The sequence below is a fragment of the Haliaeetus albicilla genome, chromosome 22, assembly GCF_947461875.1.
Source record: "Haliaeetus albicilla chromosome 22, bHalAlb1.1, whole genome shotgun sequence".
Classification (NCBI taxonomy): Eukaryota; Metazoa; Chordata; class Aves; order Accipitriformes; family Accipitridae; genus Haliaeetus; species Haliaeetus albicilla.
In genome coordinates, this window is record NC_091504.1 from 26,464,119 (window position 1) to 26,482,077 (window position 17,959).

The following is a 17,959-nucleotide window of genomic DNA, read 5'->3' on the forward strand; positions in this document are numbered from 1 at the left end:
GAAGAGCACTTCAAGTAATCATAGCAAAAAATATGTCAGTGCCTCAAGGTTGAACAGAAGTAGAACTATGTAGTTGTTCTCATACACTTAAGAACATTTAGCATTACCCTTTAAACTGGAATTGTTTTATTCTTAAAGGATATCTTTGGAACGTTTATGATGTGAATTAAGAAGCATGTGAAAAGGAAATATACACTTCAGTAATCAGTTAACCTTGTAAGTTTTTGTGAATATATGTTCTGTTTCATGGTATATACATCTACTTACTTTGAATAATGTAATGACAGTTTTACTTTGTCAGATCCGGATGCAGAAAACAAAGCTGATTTAAATAGTTAAATGTTGTGTGTAGACTCCAATAGAACTTAAAAATACAGAGTAATGTTCTTTACTGATTCATGATTACTAAGTTTGGATTCAGTACAGTTATTTTAAGCTGGCAGATGGCTGTAGAAATATGGGCCATGAAATAGATTTGTTATTCTACCTGGGAACAACTTTTTTTTTTTTTTTTTTAATAATAAAAACGTTGTTTTATGCTCCATTAAAATATTTCATTAATAAGGTGAAGGTAAGATCTACCATACCTTTAGTTCATTAAAGGTTGAGTAGAACATCTGTTCTGTGCATTTTTCAGTGCATTGGCTTAGTTTGATACTATGTGTGAATAAGTACTATCTGCCATCTAAAAGCTGCTTTTATTAGGGGTTTTTGCCTTTCTGACTAATGATACTACGATGAACTACAGCTGATCAAGATGTCTGTGGTTAATAGCATATGTATTATTGTGGTATTGTATGAATAACATTTTTATGCAAAACATACACATGCAAAATTGATGCCATCATTTTTGCTCTTTGAGGTTTGCATGCTGTTTAGTCCCCCTGAGTCACCTTAAGAACTAGTCCTTATCGAGTTCTTTACAAGTCTTAGACAACAAACTGTCCCAGTCACACTGGATAGCCTCATTAAAGCATTCTGTTAGTTTCTGGAGGAGGACTTAACTTGTTACAGGACTCTTTAGGCAGCTAGCAAAATGTGCAGTAGGAAAGCTGTGTTTTCAGTAAAGTTCAGATTTCATTAGCTATTGATGGCACGAGTATTGAGTCTTAGGGGAAACAAATCTAGGTTTAATTTATCAGAATTAAGAGTCTTGTGACACAGTTTGTATTTCTTTCCCAGCTTGTGTTTGGAATCCATGTTGTCTTTTTGTGGGAAAAAATTGTGACCTGAGTATTTATCCCTCTCTGACATTGCATACAACAAGTTGTGCCTCACTTGTCTGACAAGCTGTGTCTGAATATTTCATTGAATTCTCACCTTTTTTTTTTTTAAAACAGTAATTTAAAAATAATTGAAGGCTTTAACATTTTGGGGGGGGACACCTCCACTGATAAGGTGATTTCGCTAGGGAAAAACTGCAGATATTTAAGCAAAACATTTGCCTCTGATAAGGAGCCATGGGCTTAGAGACAAGCAACGAGATGTAAACACCTGTACACTTCTTGCATGGAAGACATTTGATTCTTGTTTCCAACAGGAACAAGCAAACTTAAGTAGATGAAAATGGAGGCGTGAACATTATGCATAAGAATATGACAGAGTATTCTCACCTTTGTGAGGTGTCCATATATGAGTGAAAGATTAAGAGTTTGTAATGAACAGTCTGCTGGGAAAATGGAAACAGTTGACCCCTGCAAAGATTCTGGTAGTGGTGGGACAGCAATAACAAAAATATAGCCTCAGACTGCATTTCCTCTTGTTTAGAGTTCTGTACAGGACTAGTGCTGGCAAAAGTGATTGACTCTTGTGGGTTTTCTTATTTTTCCATATCTGTAGCAATTCTAGCAGAACAGGAGGGCTGCATCAGTGCTATTCATACATCACAAAGAATTTCTTACAAACTTCAGCTGAGGCACTGTAATGGGTCCAACAAAGATTGCATCCTGTCTGTCTTTCTGTGTAGAGCCAAGGAGTGTGAAAGAACTACTTTCACATCCTGAGTGTAGACTGTGCTCCATCTTACACTGACAAAATGAGATGTAGCACTGAATTTGGTATACCTCGTCTTCCCACTAATTAATTCTGCTGGGATTTAAAGAGATAGGTACAAATCACTGGCTGCAGCCCATTTATCTTGTTTGACAGAAGGCTGGTTTGAAATTCCTACAAGGAAGCAACTTGATTCTCAGAAATCATAAACAGTATCAATTCCTGGAAGTCAGCACAAGTTGCAGGTGTTTCACACAGCAGGAAGAATGATGAATTTGATGTAAATGTTTGCAAACAATTGTACTTGTTTAGTCTAGTTTCCAAATAACCCTTTTAGAATATACTAAATAAAGCTTAAGCCAGCATAAATTCTTATGAGTGTCAAAGTCTACTTAGTGCTTCACTATTCTCCCTCCATTCAAAGTAAAACATTTCTGTGGGACTTTTCATTTGTTGTTCTGTATCACTCTCTAAGCTTTTTGGTGCAGTTTCTTTTTACTTTGGGATGGGGGAGAGTAGTTTTTGGAGATTAGTATTTTTTCAAAACCAGCAGAGACCAAAATTAATTACACTGAAATAAACTGGCAGAGAACAGACATCCCTGTGCATATATTTTTGTGGGTTTTTTTTTGAATTTGTTTACTGTTGGTAGTTGGAATTATAATCCATACATGATGCTAGCCATTTTAAAGTACAGACCATAACTCACATAGTTGTGTCTGAAAAATGGTTAGTATATGTACAAAGATGTACTGCTGATGTAAAAATTGTTCTCTTCCTTTTAATAGAAGAGTCAGTTTAGATTTCCCTTGAGATTGTTCAATAAGTTCCATGTCTATAAAGAGCAGGCAGGACAAAAAAATCTCTGTACTTCAAGTACCCCTTGATTTTAGATGTTGATAACATTAAAAAAAAAAAAAATTTTTGTACCTCTTAATGTAGAAATTATTTGAGCTTGTATCAGTATGGAAGATGTCATTCCTTAGCTGAGATTATGTTGTTGCTTACAGGGGTGCTTACTAGATTTATTAATAATATCTTTGTGAGCCAGCCTGCTATGAATTCTTATAACTTTAGCAGAGACTAAGAAATAGATTAATGTTCTTCATTTTGAAGCTGATCTGTGATGGTGGTTTGTTTGGGACAATTTTTATTTGAAGACTCCTACAAAGTTACTTGTTATAAGTTAATAAGAGATATAGTATAATTCAGAATTAAATTATTAAAAACAAAACTCAAAGTGGTGCTCTAACTTTCCTCTTTCTATTATGTAGTTGCCCTTACCTGCATCGAACAACAGGGGATACAGAAAGGAAGTATCATCTCAGATATTACAAGACTGGAACATGCATTCATGAAACAGATGCCCGGGGTCACTGTGTGAAGAATGGAATTCACTGTGCCTTTGCTCATGGTCCGCATGACCTTAGACCACCAGTATATGATATAAGGTAGTCTTATTTCAAATTCTTCAGCCTAATTAGCAGGAAATACCACATGTCTGTTATCAGCACGTACCAGAAAATGCAGTGTGCTTTGCATGAAAAATATACTTGCTTCTGTAACTGTAGACATAAGAATGCAATTCACTGTGCATCACAGTAGCCGATAGAAGCACACTGGGAAGTAAAAATACTAAGGTTTTGTAACTTGCCATTTCAAGAGCCATGTAGGTAGTCCTTATGACTGATAAAAGAGCAGATACCCTGCCTTTTGTCATTTATGCCTTGTAAATTTGTATGTGGGTTTTACGTTCACAAATTTATGATTTTGTTAAGCCATCTTTCAGGTTCTCAGCTTGTATGTTTGACATTTTGCCTGCTGACATTGTGTTTTTTTAAATTACGTTATATTTTTTCCTGTATAAGATGTCAGTATTATTTTCTGCCTCTGTAATGTATAATCGAGTTACTGTCGAAAGAAGGTGCTTTGTGAATCAGGGTAGTGGTGGGTATGAGTTTTACCTGTGGCCAAAGCTGGGAGATAAGCATGTTGTTGGGAGGTATTATAAATGGGTGGAAGGGGAGCTCTTGCCACAGAAAGTGGTCTGTATATTCTGTAGGAAAGGATACCAGTTCCTAGAGAGCTTTGAAGCCTTGGAGGGTCACAAGTATCTCTTACTGGACACTGGAAGAGCATTCTGGGGAAGTATCACTATACGCTTGCCCTATTCTTATACTCTTCCCTAGGCATCTGCTATTGGCCACTGTTGGAGACAGGACTCCAGGCTAGATGAACCTTTGATCTGAGCTGGTATGGCTGCTATCTTACATTCTTACCTTTGTTATCCCTTATTCCCAACGATCTGTTGGGATATAATAGCTCTCCCTTCACAGTAATTTTAGTAAAGTTAGTGCCTTTTCAGTAATATCATAATTATTTAAATCCACATTTTGCCACAGAATTCACTGCTGCATTGCCTGGTCACATACTGTTTAGTTATATATAGCTTTTCTTTCCAGAAGACTTCAATTAGCTAGCTGATGCTTCTTCTGCAACACATCTGTCCATTTTCTTTTTCTTCTTTTTAACTTTCCTCATTTAGCATATGCAGCATGATGCCATGTCAGTCTGAATACAGAATGTGTAGTATCTTTGTAATCTTCTGTATTGTATTAGAATGAGGAACCAATGTATAGCAAGACTGAAACCAAGCTCTGTTCTCTAAATGTCTTTTAATGTGTTACATGGTTGTTTATTGGTGACTGGCTACGTATAAAGCATCAGGAAGAGCTGAAGGCATTTGTGGTAGGAGTCTATGTTTAACAGCTTGGACCTACAAGTAGGCTGCCTCAAACTTCTTTGGTGTTTGTGAAAAACAGTCGTGTGCCATTGCTTCTCCTGATTTCAGGCATCCAGCATTCATAAGGAAGTCCAAACAATCAGGTCTTATTTTTTCTTTGATGGTCTTTTTGCTCCACAATGGACACAGATATTAGGGTTTCTTCATGTAAAGAGCAGATAAATAACAGTACAATCCCTGATACAGGCATTAACTGTATTCTCCTTAATAGCCTTGTTCTTCTACATAGCCACCTTAAAGAAAAAGCACTCTCTAGGACCCGTCTGTTTTCCTTCTCATTGCCTGCACCTTTTCTGAATCTGTAAAAGAAATATTTTGACTGTTTGAAAGGTTTTAGACTTGTCTTTGGGTCTGTCTTTTCTTCCTTTCCCTTTGAGATTTTCTTTCTTGGAGGATACTTGGGGTCTGGGAAGTTCTTGAAATACTATGTAAATGATACCATAACTAGTTACATTATAAACGACCACACCTTTCAAACTCCTCTTCAAAGATCCTGAGTAGTAATATTTTGGTATAGGTGGTAAGGTCCTTGAATATTTGTGTCTAGAGAAAGTGCCAATTGAAGGTAGAAGCCTTTGATTCTCATAGAGTACTATACATCCACCTCTGGTTTTGATTCCTCACCTTGTTTCTCCATTGCTTCAAAGTCTGCCTAATATAATTATGCTATAGTATCTATCTTTTTTTTAATCTTTTGTACTGGGTTGCCATTGTTGAATCTCTGTACAGCTTAGTTTTACTAAAATGGTGTAATAAAATTGTCGCAGATTTTTGGTGGGAGATTTCATACCGCTAATATGATACCTTTTGGGTTGGTAGTAGTCGTTCTGATCTTTCAGCAAGCTTGTGGTTGCTTACTTTGCAAAGCAGTTGTAAATTCTTGCAGTAGAGATTCCATTTCCTCATAATGATTGTTGTTTGTTACTAGGTCTCCCGAATGTCTTGACAAACTTTTCTTGCAAAATCTTACAGTGAACCAAAAGTACTTTGGCTGCTTTTATATGATGTAGTATTCAATAGCTGCATTTTGTACCTGCCTTTGGTGATAAGTTTTCCAAGGCAAAGAGTCTTACGGTATTTAATTCTCTGTCATAAAGGAGGAGTTCTGTATTTCTTATTGCCCTTTCTATATATTTTTTAATTCTACCATGTCCTATGTGGCAGTGGAATATCAGAAATTAATAGCATATTCAAAATGTCAGCACACCAGCATACAGAGGTACAGATGGGCATTGCTGGTACAAACATTGTCTGTGTATAATGCCAGCATTCCTTCATATGTTCTGTTTGGTTTGTATGGCATGGTTATTCCTTACGATTGCCAGCTTCAGCACAAGTAATGTTTTGAAATACAGTCAATTTTTTTTTTTTTTTTTTTTACAATTTAGGCTTGTTAAGAGCTGGATTAAATGACAGAATTTTGATAGAGTTGGACAGGATTATACCTGCGTCAGGTAGGGTTACTGTAGCTATACAGTTTAGCAGTGTTATTTTCTTTTCCCCATTCCAGAGAACTTCAGGCACAGGAAACCTTACAGAATGGGCAGCTAGGATGCGGTGAAGGCATTTCGGATCTGCAACCAGGAATTTTAGCAAGCCAGGCAATGATTGAGAAGATCCTTAGTGAAGATCCAAGATGGCAGGGTAATGTTACCCTGTCTCCTTTCTCCGTTTCTTTATTGGTGTTTGACCTGATTTGTTGATCCTGGGTCTTCATCTGGGAGAAGTTCAAAAGCCTTTTTTAGCAGAGTAAAGAATTGGTTTATATAAGTAGTATGGATATATGTGAACAAGTTGCACTGTCTGTCACATCTATATTCAGATTGCATTTTGAAAATGTTTTGTTTTGAAAACTTTTAATACGTCTTTTTCAGTTTACTTGATACAAGTGCTAATCTGTGTCAGTTGAATAAATGTTCTTAAAAGTCAGTAGGAGCTCTGTCTTGTGCTAAGTAGTAATGACTAGAGTCTTCATTTTTTGAGTCATTAATAGACTGTTTAATGGACTGTTATTCTTTGCTGAGCTTGACGAACAGGAATGAAGTAGAATTTTAAACAGAAAATTGGAGCAGAATATTAAAATACAAGAATGTCTTGAAAGCATTATATTAGATCTCTTAAAGAAAATCCAATTGCCCTAGTTTTGTTTAGGCTTTCAAAGTTGGTTCTTATGGTTTTGTTTAGACTTGCTTGTTATGTAGCCAAAGATGTTAGTATCAACTGGATATTGTTAGAGCTCTTGCCCAAATTTTACTTTAGAAAAGACTGCTGGGTACAATTACTTCCACAAAATTCATGTGGGGACAGTAACACAGGAAGAGGTCACGTGAAGGTGCTGTTTCTAAGGATTTCAAGGGGAGGTAATTGTATAATACTTTTCCCCTCTATATTTTTTAAATGCACTATAGGGTGAGTATTTACGTACTAATAATGTGTAGGGCTTAACTGTCAGCTCTAGATCAAAAAATATTGGATGTTTGACATAAAAAGACAGCAAAATTGACCAACTACAAGCACTTTTATTGCATTCCTTGCGTTGTGACAGGTCTGTGTTATATAATGTTGTATGGCTTTTCTCAATCCCTGTAAATATGGTGGGATTGCACATAGTTTCTGGGGATTGAAAATCATCCAACTAGTGATTTCAGCCTTATTTTCCTAAGCCTTTAATGAAACCATTGAAAAGGACTGAACAAAGAATAGGCTCCATGTGATACTCTGATTAATAATCTTTGCTATTTGAAAGTAAATAATTAATGAATCTTTGAGAATGTTTCTTCAGCTAGTTTTCCACAAATCCTACAGGAGTCTTGTAGTATTGTGCAGTTTGTTTTTGAGAACACCTCAGGCTAAAAGGTTTGGTGAAGTCAAGATACATGACATCGACTGCTTCTGTTTTACCTACATCCATTTTCCCACCTTAGGAGGAAGTTAGATTGGTTTGGCATGATTTACTCCTCACAAACCCATGCTTGCCATTAGCTAAATTGTACGTTCTAATTTATTTACTTGCCTCATTGTTCTTCTGAATTTTTCTGTTTCTAGACAGAACCTTGTTTGTCATCTCCTAGTTCTTCCTTCCTGGAACCAAAGATGTAGAGACAGAGGCAAAGGTAGAGAAGAGGCTCTAGAATTTGTCCAGGAAGATTTTACTGGATAGCCTTAACATGCCTTAACATGAAAGCAGTTTTGGTGAAATGAGGACTTTCAACACTAAACTTAGGAGAAATCCAGATATAAAATTGTATAAGTTTTTACTGTTTGTTTTACTAAAATGAATAATGTATTTTCAGGTATTAATTTTCAAAATGTTAGACGTATATAATGAGAATTTCCAGATAGTTTCTCTACCAATAGATTGCTAGTGCTTTATTTGTGTACTTTATTGTAATATTGCTATTGAATATAAAAGCAATGAAGATTGCCTTGCATGTAAATGCGTTAGACTTTTATTTAAAGAAATGCAGGAGTCAGTCTAAGTTTGTAAGAATGGAGGGGTCTGTGAATCATAATTTTTTTACAAAAAGCAGTGTGATGGCTAAGCTCGCTAAAGACACTCTGAATGCAAAAAATAGTTGTTTATTTCTCTTAATTGTTGACCTCTTTACAGACACAAATTTTGTATTAGCCGGCTACAAGACAGAACAATGTACCAAGCCACCCAGGCTCTGCCGCCAGGGTTATGCATGTCCACACTATCACAATAGTCGAGATAGAAGACGAAATCCCAGAAAATTCAAATACAGGTACATAAATACATATTAAGAATAGACTTTTTGGTCAGTCAGACAGTTGTTAATGGACCGATCTGTTTGGGTTCTTCTATAAGGCACTTGCATATTCCTAATGGAATAAACCACATCTTTCCCAGTAGCCTTGCTAAAATTTGGGGGGGGGGAAAAAGCATCTATTCAGAATGATCAGACAGTTCTGAAGACAAAAAATATGAAGCTGTAATGGAAATATCCTTCTTTCTTGTGAAGAACGAAAACAATTTCTATAATTCTTAGCAAAAATTGGAATCACTAGGTCAAACCTTCTTCATTATGAAAAGATCAATTATAATTTCTGTCTTTTTTTCTGATTTTGTTCTATAATTTTCCATTTCTGAGCAGTATTTATAGGACCTAAATTTAATGCATGTCCTCTCTTACTTTTCATCATTACATCATTCTACATCATTCTTGTACACTGTGGTTTCTTCATTGTTTCTGGTGTTTTTTCGTGCAGTGATAACAAGGTTTAGAATTGATGGGCTTTGCTTGACAGCCTCAGGACTGTGAATAAATGTCATTAGACAGAAGACAGATAGAATCCTACTAGCTCATCTTTCTGTCAAAGAATTTCCAAAAAGTCAGAGTCTCTCAGATTTTGCAACTTCATAGGTCCCAGAATCTTAAGATTCTGAGATTTAGTGGGAAATTGTTTGAGACTTCTGCTAGGAAGTAGACACAAACATGCTCTGGACATCACTTTTTTCTAGGTCCACTCCTTGCCCCAATGTAAAACATGCAGATGAATGGGGTGAACCTTCAAGGTGTGAAAGTGGGGATAGCTGTCAATATTGTCATTCTCGTACAGAGCAGCAGTTTCATCCAGAGGTAAGAACTACGTTTCTACTTATTTTTAGCAATTTCAAAATTATTATGGATTAGATTATTGATTGAAGATATTATATATGAAAAAACATGTGACATTCCATTCAACACTTCTAGTCGTTGAGGTATTTGCTTAAGCAAAAAAAAAAATTGTTAAGAAATAGTTATTTGTACTGCTGTGGTTTTCACTGATAGGCATTTCTGTTGTACCGCTTGTGAAAAATTAAGTAATATTATCTGGATTTGGGCATAAATAAATATGTTCTCTTTTTTACCTAACTTCTTGGTTTGGTAATGAAGTCACAGTAGTAATTGATACTCAGTAACTTGGGACAAATTTCTATTTTAAGTAGAGTTGAAAAAGCTTTATTGCAAATAATTAAGAGAAACTGAATAGGTCAGGAAGAGGTGGAAAGAGCAGAAAACTCTCCTAGTGGCTGAAGTAAGACACTCCAGAAAAAACAAGGTGATTTTATATTCCTCTGTATGCAAAGTCACTGTAATTTTGTTGGATGGTTGAGGGTAACGGTGAAATGCTAGGGAAGAGAGCAGTGCCGTGCAATCTGCTGAGATTTAATTCTTATGCGACACTATGAAAATATTAAATATGCCAGTTAATGGAAACAAACATGATGCTGAAAAGACATGTTATGCTAGAAGCTGCCTGTACAACATTGGGTATCTGTTTTCATTTGGGGACCTTTGAATGGACATGAAGAATTCACAGCAGGATGTAATTTCTTGTATTAAAAAGCTCAATACTTAGTGAGGTATAAGCAAAGACCATTCAAGCAATTGCTAATTTCTCTTCCAATTATGAAGATTATTGAAGGCATCTCAAGACTATACTGGGAAAGGAATTCGTAGAATACTGACTCCAGGATTGTTGCAAGCTTCATATCATACATTCTCTATCATAAGTTGACCAGCTACATCTTTATACTAAATAGGTGTCACCTATCTCTACTCTTGAGATGCTGCTCCAGAATTTCACTGTCCTGATGACTAGAGGTTTTACAGTCCAGTTTTATTTCAGGTCATCTAATTTCTTCCGCATCACATTCCAGCCCTTTTCTGTAGTAAAGGTGACTTCCTGCTTGGTATTGCTACCATACTTTTATTTATACAAAGCTATGAATGAAAGTGCTGAAATAAGTCACAAGGCTGAGCCTTGAGTTCTGCTACTCATTTTGTCTGCTGCCTTCCTCTTTCATACCATCCATTGTCATCTCTCCATTAGTCAATTTAGCAGCAGATATGTGACATTGGGAAGAGTTATGTTCTTCATTATCTTAGTTAATGAATCTTACCACATCCTTTATTGAAGTCCTTACCAGAAAGACTGCATTTCCATTTTAGAGAAGGACCTTTATCAAAGTTATACAGTGAGTCTACCATGATGTGTCTTTGCCAAATGTAGTTCTAATTTTATCCCATTTTTTTCTGTCTTTAAATGGTGACAGACAGAATAATTAGTGGACGTGCAGTGGCCTGAATCAGCTACTTTTGCTCTTCTCAAACATATGTGAGCTATACTTCATATACCTCAGTTATACGTGCTACTTCTGATGTAATGGCTTTATTAAAAGTACTTGCTAACTGCATCTGTCTTATTTGATGATTTTTTAAAAGTTCTGACATAACAATTGCCTAATGCATCTCCTGTTCCTGAACTGATGGTGTTTTTGCTTCCACATCAGCTGTAGTCACCTCAGTCTTTGTCTACTTGCTTCCATTAGCTGTGCTGCCTTTGTTGTAGTGTTGAACATAATTCTTACTGATAATCAAGGTGGGCATAGTGTTATCGCCTCACCTAATTTTAGGTCTAATATTTAATTTCACAGAAACTAGCAATGTCCCTGCACCAAAAAGGGAGTTTTCATTCAACATCATACCCTGTGATCCTTTCCCTCCTTTGCTCCAGCTCTGACTTCGTCCAGTTGTGTGGTTAGAATGGAAATTCCATACAGCTTTTGTACCTCTGACTTGAGGATTCAAAGCACTCATTTTATTCAGTTCATAATGAAATTCAGTCTATTTAATGGTGGTCATCAGCTGCCTTCATTCCTCAGACAACTTATTTGATGTCATTAACATTAGTTCAGCCTTCCTTTTTTATGTCGTTTAATTTAAGTTGAATTAATACTCACTTTATCGAACATTATCTTCTCTTATTGGATGTTTTCATGTACTTGTTCTTTACCAAATTAAAATAAAGAATATTGTCATTGCCTTTTGGCTCAGTGACTATTTTTTTAAGAAATCTCTTGGTTATCACATTCAGGAATAGCTTGATTATACTGTTAATAGATAGCAGCCGTGTTCTTGTCTGTAGCTGGGAAGTTAGTCTTCTGTAATGATTTAGTTCTTTGAGTTTGCTGTCTGTCTTGTAATATCAGTATGTATAGATGACGTGGCCATCTCCCAAATCAGTCTTTGAGGTGCGAGCTCTGCCCCAGTAGTATTTTGATATTATCTATATTATCACTTCTTGTAGTTGTAGCATTTTCCAGAAGGCACTCTCCGCCATCTGGGTAGCTCATAGGATCAGGAAGGCTGTTTTTTGGCTAGGACCTCAAACTAAGACCGAACTTCCACTTTCTTCTGTTTAAACCATCTGGAAGTCAGCTCTTCTCATTTGTTTTCTTCTGCATCATTAGCATCGTGTATACATGTTTTGGGTTTGTGTGGTGGGGTTTTGGCAGTGGGAGAGGGGCTGCAGGGGTGGCTCCTGTGAGAAGCTGCTAGAAGCTTCCCCAGCTCCCAAGTCGGACCCGCCTCTGACCAAGGCCAACCCCGCCTCTGACCAAGGCCGACCCCATCAGCGAAGGTAGTAGCGCCTCTGGGATAAAAGATTTAAGAAGGGGAACCTGCAGCGGGGGAGGAGATTGGAATGCGAGAGAAACAGCTATGCAGACCTCAAGGTCAGTGAAGGAGGGGGAGGAGGTGCGCCGGAGGAGGTTGATGCCCCTGCAGCCTGTGGTGAGACGGCAGGCTGTCCCCCTGCAGCCCATGGAGGTGAGCGGGGGAGCAGATGCCCGCCTGCAGCCCATGGAGGACCCCATGCCAGAGGGGGTGGGTGCCCCCGGAGATGGTCGTGACTCCATGGGAAAGCCCGTGCTGGAGCATTCTGTGACAGAAGATTGGCCCGTGCAAAGGATCCACACCAGGGAAGTTTGTGGAGGACTGCAGCCCGTGAGAAGGACTCACGCTGGAGAAGTTCATGGAGGATTGTCTCCCGTGGGAGAGACCCCTTGCTGGAGCAGGGCAAAAGTGTGAGGAGTCCTCATTGCAAACCCTGTCCCCCTGTGCCACCGGGGGGAGGAGGTAGAGAAAACTGGGAGTGGAGTTGAGCTGGGAAGAAGGGGAGGGGGGGGGAGGTGTTCTAAGGTTTGATTTTACTTCTCATTATCCTTGTTTTGATTTGATTTGTAGTAAATTAAATTGATTTTGTTTCTTCCCCAAGCTGAGGCTGCCTTTTGCCTGTGACCATAAGTGGTGAGTGATCCCTCCCTGTCCTTGTCTCAACCCACGAGCTTTTCTTTATATTTTCTCATCATCCCACTGGGGCCAGGGGAGGGAGGAGTGAGCAAGCGGCTTTGTGGATCTTTGTTACTGGCTGGGCTTAAACCACAACAATACAGCATTGGGGTTTTATATTTAACCAATATACAGAGAAGAGGAAAGAAAGGAGATGGGCCCAGCTTCATTTCCTAGTTTGGGTGTGTTGTGGTTTAACCCCAGCCAGCAACTAAGCACCACACTGCCGCTCACTCACTTCCCCCCCACCCAGTGGGATGGGAGAGAGAATCAGAAGGAAAAAGGCAAAACTCGTGGGTTGAGATAAGAACAGTTTAATAGAACAGAGGAAAAAAAACCCGAACTAATAATGATAATGATAACACTAATGAAATGACAATCGTAATAATGAAAGGATTGGAATAAACAAGTGATGCACAATGCAATTTCTCACCACTTGCCGACCGACACCCAGCTAGTCCCCAAGCGGCGATCCCTCCTCCCCCGCTCCCTCAAGTTTATATACTACATGTGACATCACATGGTATGGAATACCCCATTGGCCAGTTTGGGCCAGCTGCCCTGGCTGTGTCCCCTCCCAACTTCTTGTGCCCCTCCAGCCTTCTTGCTGGCTAGGCATAAGAAGCTGGAAAATCCTTGACTTAGTTTAAACATCACTTAGCAACAACTGAAAACATCAGTGTGTTATCAACATCCTTCTCATACTGAATCCAAAACAACACCATACCAGCTATTAGAAAGAAAATTAACTCTATTGCAGCTGAAACCAGGACAGGGTATGGTATCCACAAATGACTCCTTCATTTTTTGCAATGTCTGTGTTAGCTCCTGGTGAAATTGATGGAAAGATCAGTCCCGCTGTTTTGTTGAAGTGTGTCATTTGGGTGAATACTTGCCTACAGCATGGACGTTTTGTTGCTTTTTCAGTGTTCAAGGAAAAATAAATCCTTTGTAGAGTGCTAAGCATCAGTAATAATTTTGTGATTTAGCATTTTGCTGTAGTTTCTTGGATGATCTTTGGGTTATGCATGAACTAGTAGTGAATATAGCAACTAAATTTTCAGCCTCAATTCAAAATCATGTATAAGAGGGAAATTTATCTAAATGCTTAAAATGGCTCTAAAATAAAGAGCTTATAGAACTAGTTGTTGATTTTTTTAAATATATAGTTTCATTTTTTCATGTTTGCTCTAAGGTGGGAGTCCAAGGTAAACATTTTTTTTACACAGCATATGGAAAAGTGCCCAAGAAGTAGCATTCTGAACTAAGAATTATTACGTATCAAGCCGTGAATCTCTCGACTGACACTGAAAGCCAAAGACCACAGTACCAAAGTTTGGGGAACCAAAAAGATCCCTCTGCTATTTGCCACAGACTTGAAAATCACCAGGATTAGTTTTCTAAAGAACTTATGTGCTTTTAAATAGTTTCTTAATATTGTTCTAATATGATAGTATGTCAGCCCCTCCTCCCAGCCTTGTGAGATCCAAAGATCATCAAGATCCTGGTAGAGCAATAAACTGAGTCTGGATCTTACTAGCAGCTTACTTATATAATCATTACTGTCATGAACAATCTGTATTACTTCAGTTCTCATGCACCCAGTCAGATTAGAGAAAGACATTTGAATGTTAGGATGATTTGAGTATTAGAGGTGTCCTAACAAAGGAACTGTGTTGAAAAAAACATACTGGGTTTTTTTTTCTTTGGCTGTGTAAGCTGCTCTACTATATACATCATTTCTCCTGCAAGATTTCTTAAAAGTGGTGTAAAAGACTCTGAAAATTTTATTCTCGATGTTTGACTTGTTTCTGTACAACATGGAAAACCAAAGTAGTTTAAACACTGCTTTTTTTAAATACTATTGTTACTTACTATTTATTATTACACAGAAGAAGGTTAAGATGCTCTTGTCTTGGGTTTGCTTTTCTTAAAATTCTGCTCTTCTATTTGATTTTTAAACATGATCATAAGAACTGGATTTTCTGAGGAAACTGTGTAATACATGTTGTTAGTAAAGATAAAGAATTTTTCATTTAAAGGTTTTAAAATTTTCTAACTATTTTGTCGTTACATAACAATGTTTAGGTTAACCACCCTTCTGTTTCGTTTAGATATATAAATCTACAAAGTGCAATGACATGCGCCAAACAGGTTACTGCCCACGTGGTCCATTTTGTGCGTTTGCACATGTTGAAAGTAAGTAAGAGAACTGTTATTTTGTATCAGTGTTCACAAAAATGAACCATAATTTCTAAGCATCAGTAACAGAAGTGACTTAACATCGTTAATTTTAATGCATGAATGGCATTTGATGTCACTTGTTTTTAGAAATTTATTTCATGTTTTCTAATACCGTACATTGCTACGGGAGCTTGCTGCATTTGCATCAAATTTGCATCAGCAGTAAAACAGGAGGTGCTTTTCTTTACAAATGCAGCTTGTCCCTGTAACTTTTTGAACTTGATTTGGCAATTTGCTACACACACACACTTGATTTTTTAAAATATATTAGATGTCCTATTGAAACCTATAGTAAACTTCTCAGGTAAAAGTTAAACATCCTTGCAAGTATTTGCAGAACTAGGGCCCTAGCTAAGCTGAAAAAGAACATAGAGAAAATTACATCAGCTGTCCTTTTTCCTCCGTAGCCCACTTACATCTTCACTGAGCTCAAACTGTTATATACAGAAAAAGGGAAGAGGGACCATTTTTTTCCAAGAGAGCTCAATTCTTTGGTATGCATCTACACAGATTAATTCTGGGTGTGCATCATCAGATTCTTTTTAACAGTAGCGTCAACTTAGGCTACCCCTACGCACTTCCTGCACTCCAGAATGTGAAGCGTGCAGTTGCTGCAACTATTCGTGCCTTCTTTTCAGTTGTGGTGCAAGGCAGAACTTGAAGCGTTTCTCTGTAACTGGTTTCTTATAGGTGATAAATGTTTTCTTTTTTGATTATGTAGTTTTTGCTTGATTATGTAATCAGTAAAACCTCATATTTATTCTTCAAAAAGAAAAAAAAAAGGTCTCCTCCTATCTTACTTTTTGCCTTCTGCTTCTAGAGCTGGAAAGAGATGAGAGACCCTACCAATTTTGGAAACCTCCAAAGTTCTGCAATCCAGTAGTATTTATCTTATGATTCTCTAATGATAAGTAATGGCAGTCTCCTCTCTCTGTCCAACCTGTCTAGGCAAATGTGATGTTCTATGCAACCATTTATTGTGTCACTTGCTTACCTAGAAGACTTCCAGTGAATAGTCATTCTTGCTGCCCACAGCTCTTGTTTCTGAGAATCTGTGGTATGGTCAACTTGTCTTTTAACTTCTGTGGGATGATCCATTTTACTTTTCCATGGTTTTGTTACTCAAAGAGGAGGAAGGATCAATAACCTCCTGTATTTATTTCAAGAAGCCCATTATTCTAAGACCTAGCAATTCTTCAAAACATTATGGCAGTGACATCAGTATCGACTGTTTCTTCACATCAAAAGTAGCTCACTGCCTTTGCTTTCGTGCTGTTGAGGCTATCTCCTAAATCAAGTCCTTCACTGTTTGTCAGCGTTGGCAAGTACTTCTTTGACTCAGGAAAGTCTGAAAATACACATTTTGTTACAGAAGTGATTTATGGCACTGGGTTTACTGTTCTGTTTATCTGATATAAGTTTTTTCGGTCCTGAAACAGCTGAAAGAGTATGATTTAAACAAATTAATTGAATACATGCAGCATGGTATAATTGTGACATGCTACAAAACTTCTGTGGGAGAAGACTACATTTTCTCTGTTTTCTTCCTTAGAGCATACTGAATGCTGCCTCCCTTCTTGCCTCTCCAGCATGGCGAGTGTACAGGATAAACTCAGCAGAGCTCTTGGAGATTGGAGTTCTTTTGAGACCCCATCATGATCTGCTTCTGTGTGTCTTGATCATTAGTATCTTTAACAGTCCAGTTGATGCTTGATTCCTATGAGAGGAATCATTCTCGCAGGAAGCTGTCATTGGCAATAAACAAGATTTCCATCTCTAAGGAAAAGTTAAGCATTGCCCAGGCTAAAGATAAAGAGGGCTGAAGAAAAGTCCAAACTTAACAATTTGCTGATGTTATTCTCCCTAAGTGATATCTTTCTAATCTGTTGCTAATCCTTCTACCCCAGACCCGTTCTTTCTTCTACTTTGTAGGATGAATTCTTGTACTCTTTAAAAATCTCCAGAACTCTGAGAGAATTTCTGAGACTTTGAACATGTTAGCAGTGCTAATTGAGAAGCAGCAGCTTAATTTTCTCCACATAGTTGCATTAGAAATAATTTTATGTCCATCAGAAGAGACTTATGTGGCTCAACCAGCACGCTCTGGAACTCTTTGGCTTGTATCATCTGGAATGAAGACTGTGTAAGCAGGAAATCTCAACACATAAACTTGAAATCTTGCAACAGTACCCACCCTCTGTCTCTGGCAGTCTGAACAGTCCATCAAAAGTTAGATGTTTGGTTACTATCAGCAAGAGTGCCTTTCTATTGTTAGCAACAGCTTTAAGCTTAGTTCAGCAGCTCTGAAATTCTGCGTCCTGTGTGCGTAGAATAAAATAGTTTCTGTCCCTTCCATATATTAGGGAAGGAGGAGAGAATGGTTTCAGGGCTGTAGATATCATCCGTATGAAAAGCCTGAAACTCTTGGTTCATGGATCTCTTTGAATCACAAATTATGGGTGTTCCCCACCTAACTTCAGTGAAACCCTAGCTATGTGGAACAGGTAGAGGAAGATTTTCCACCGTTCATACATGTTTGTCAGCAATTTTTATCATTCTATGTGAAATAATTTGTGGAAGCAAACATTCTCTATAATAGCGTTCCTGGTCTTCCCTCAATGACTACCTCAGAAACAGCTGGCCATTTTTTTTCCTGTTTTTTTCCCTGCTTTGTGAAGATCATGAGGAATATTGCTGTTCCTCCAAGACTGCATTTCCCTTGAGGCCCTGGCTGCAGACAGTATTGTCTTATAAATGTCACTTGTTTTTTACCCCACTGGCT

The 17,959-nt window shown here is 37.7% G+C and overlaps 1 protein-coding gene across 14 annotated transcripts in view; it reads left to right on the plus strand.

Annotated features, from left to right (window-relative positions):
* UNKL (unk like zinc finger) overlaps positions 1 to 17,959 on the plus strand; it is a 61,936-nt gene that overhangs the window by 5,036 nt on the left and 38,941 nt on the right. For 6 of the 14 annotated variants that reach the window (XM_069810630.1, XM_069810632.1, XM_069810636.1 and 3 more), the window contains 5 exons: positions 3,267 to 3,443; positions 6,306 to 6,439; positions 8,406 to 8,541; positions 9,279 to 9,396; positions 15,048 to 15,132. In XM_069810630.1, coding sequence (XP_069666731.1) covers positions 3,267 to 3,443; positions 6,306 to 6,439; positions 8,406 to 8,541; positions 9,279 to 9,396; positions 15,048 to 15,132 — 650 coding nt within the window. Of the gene's footprint in view, positions 1 to 3,266; positions 3,444 to 4,181; positions 4,246 to 6,305; positions 6,440 to 7,840; positions 8,542 to 9,278; positions 9,397 to 15,047; positions 15,133 to 17,959 lie in introns of those variants that run through there. The other 8 variants (XM_069810639.1, XM_069810640.1, XM_069810638.1 and 5 more) reach the window with 7 other exon arrangements.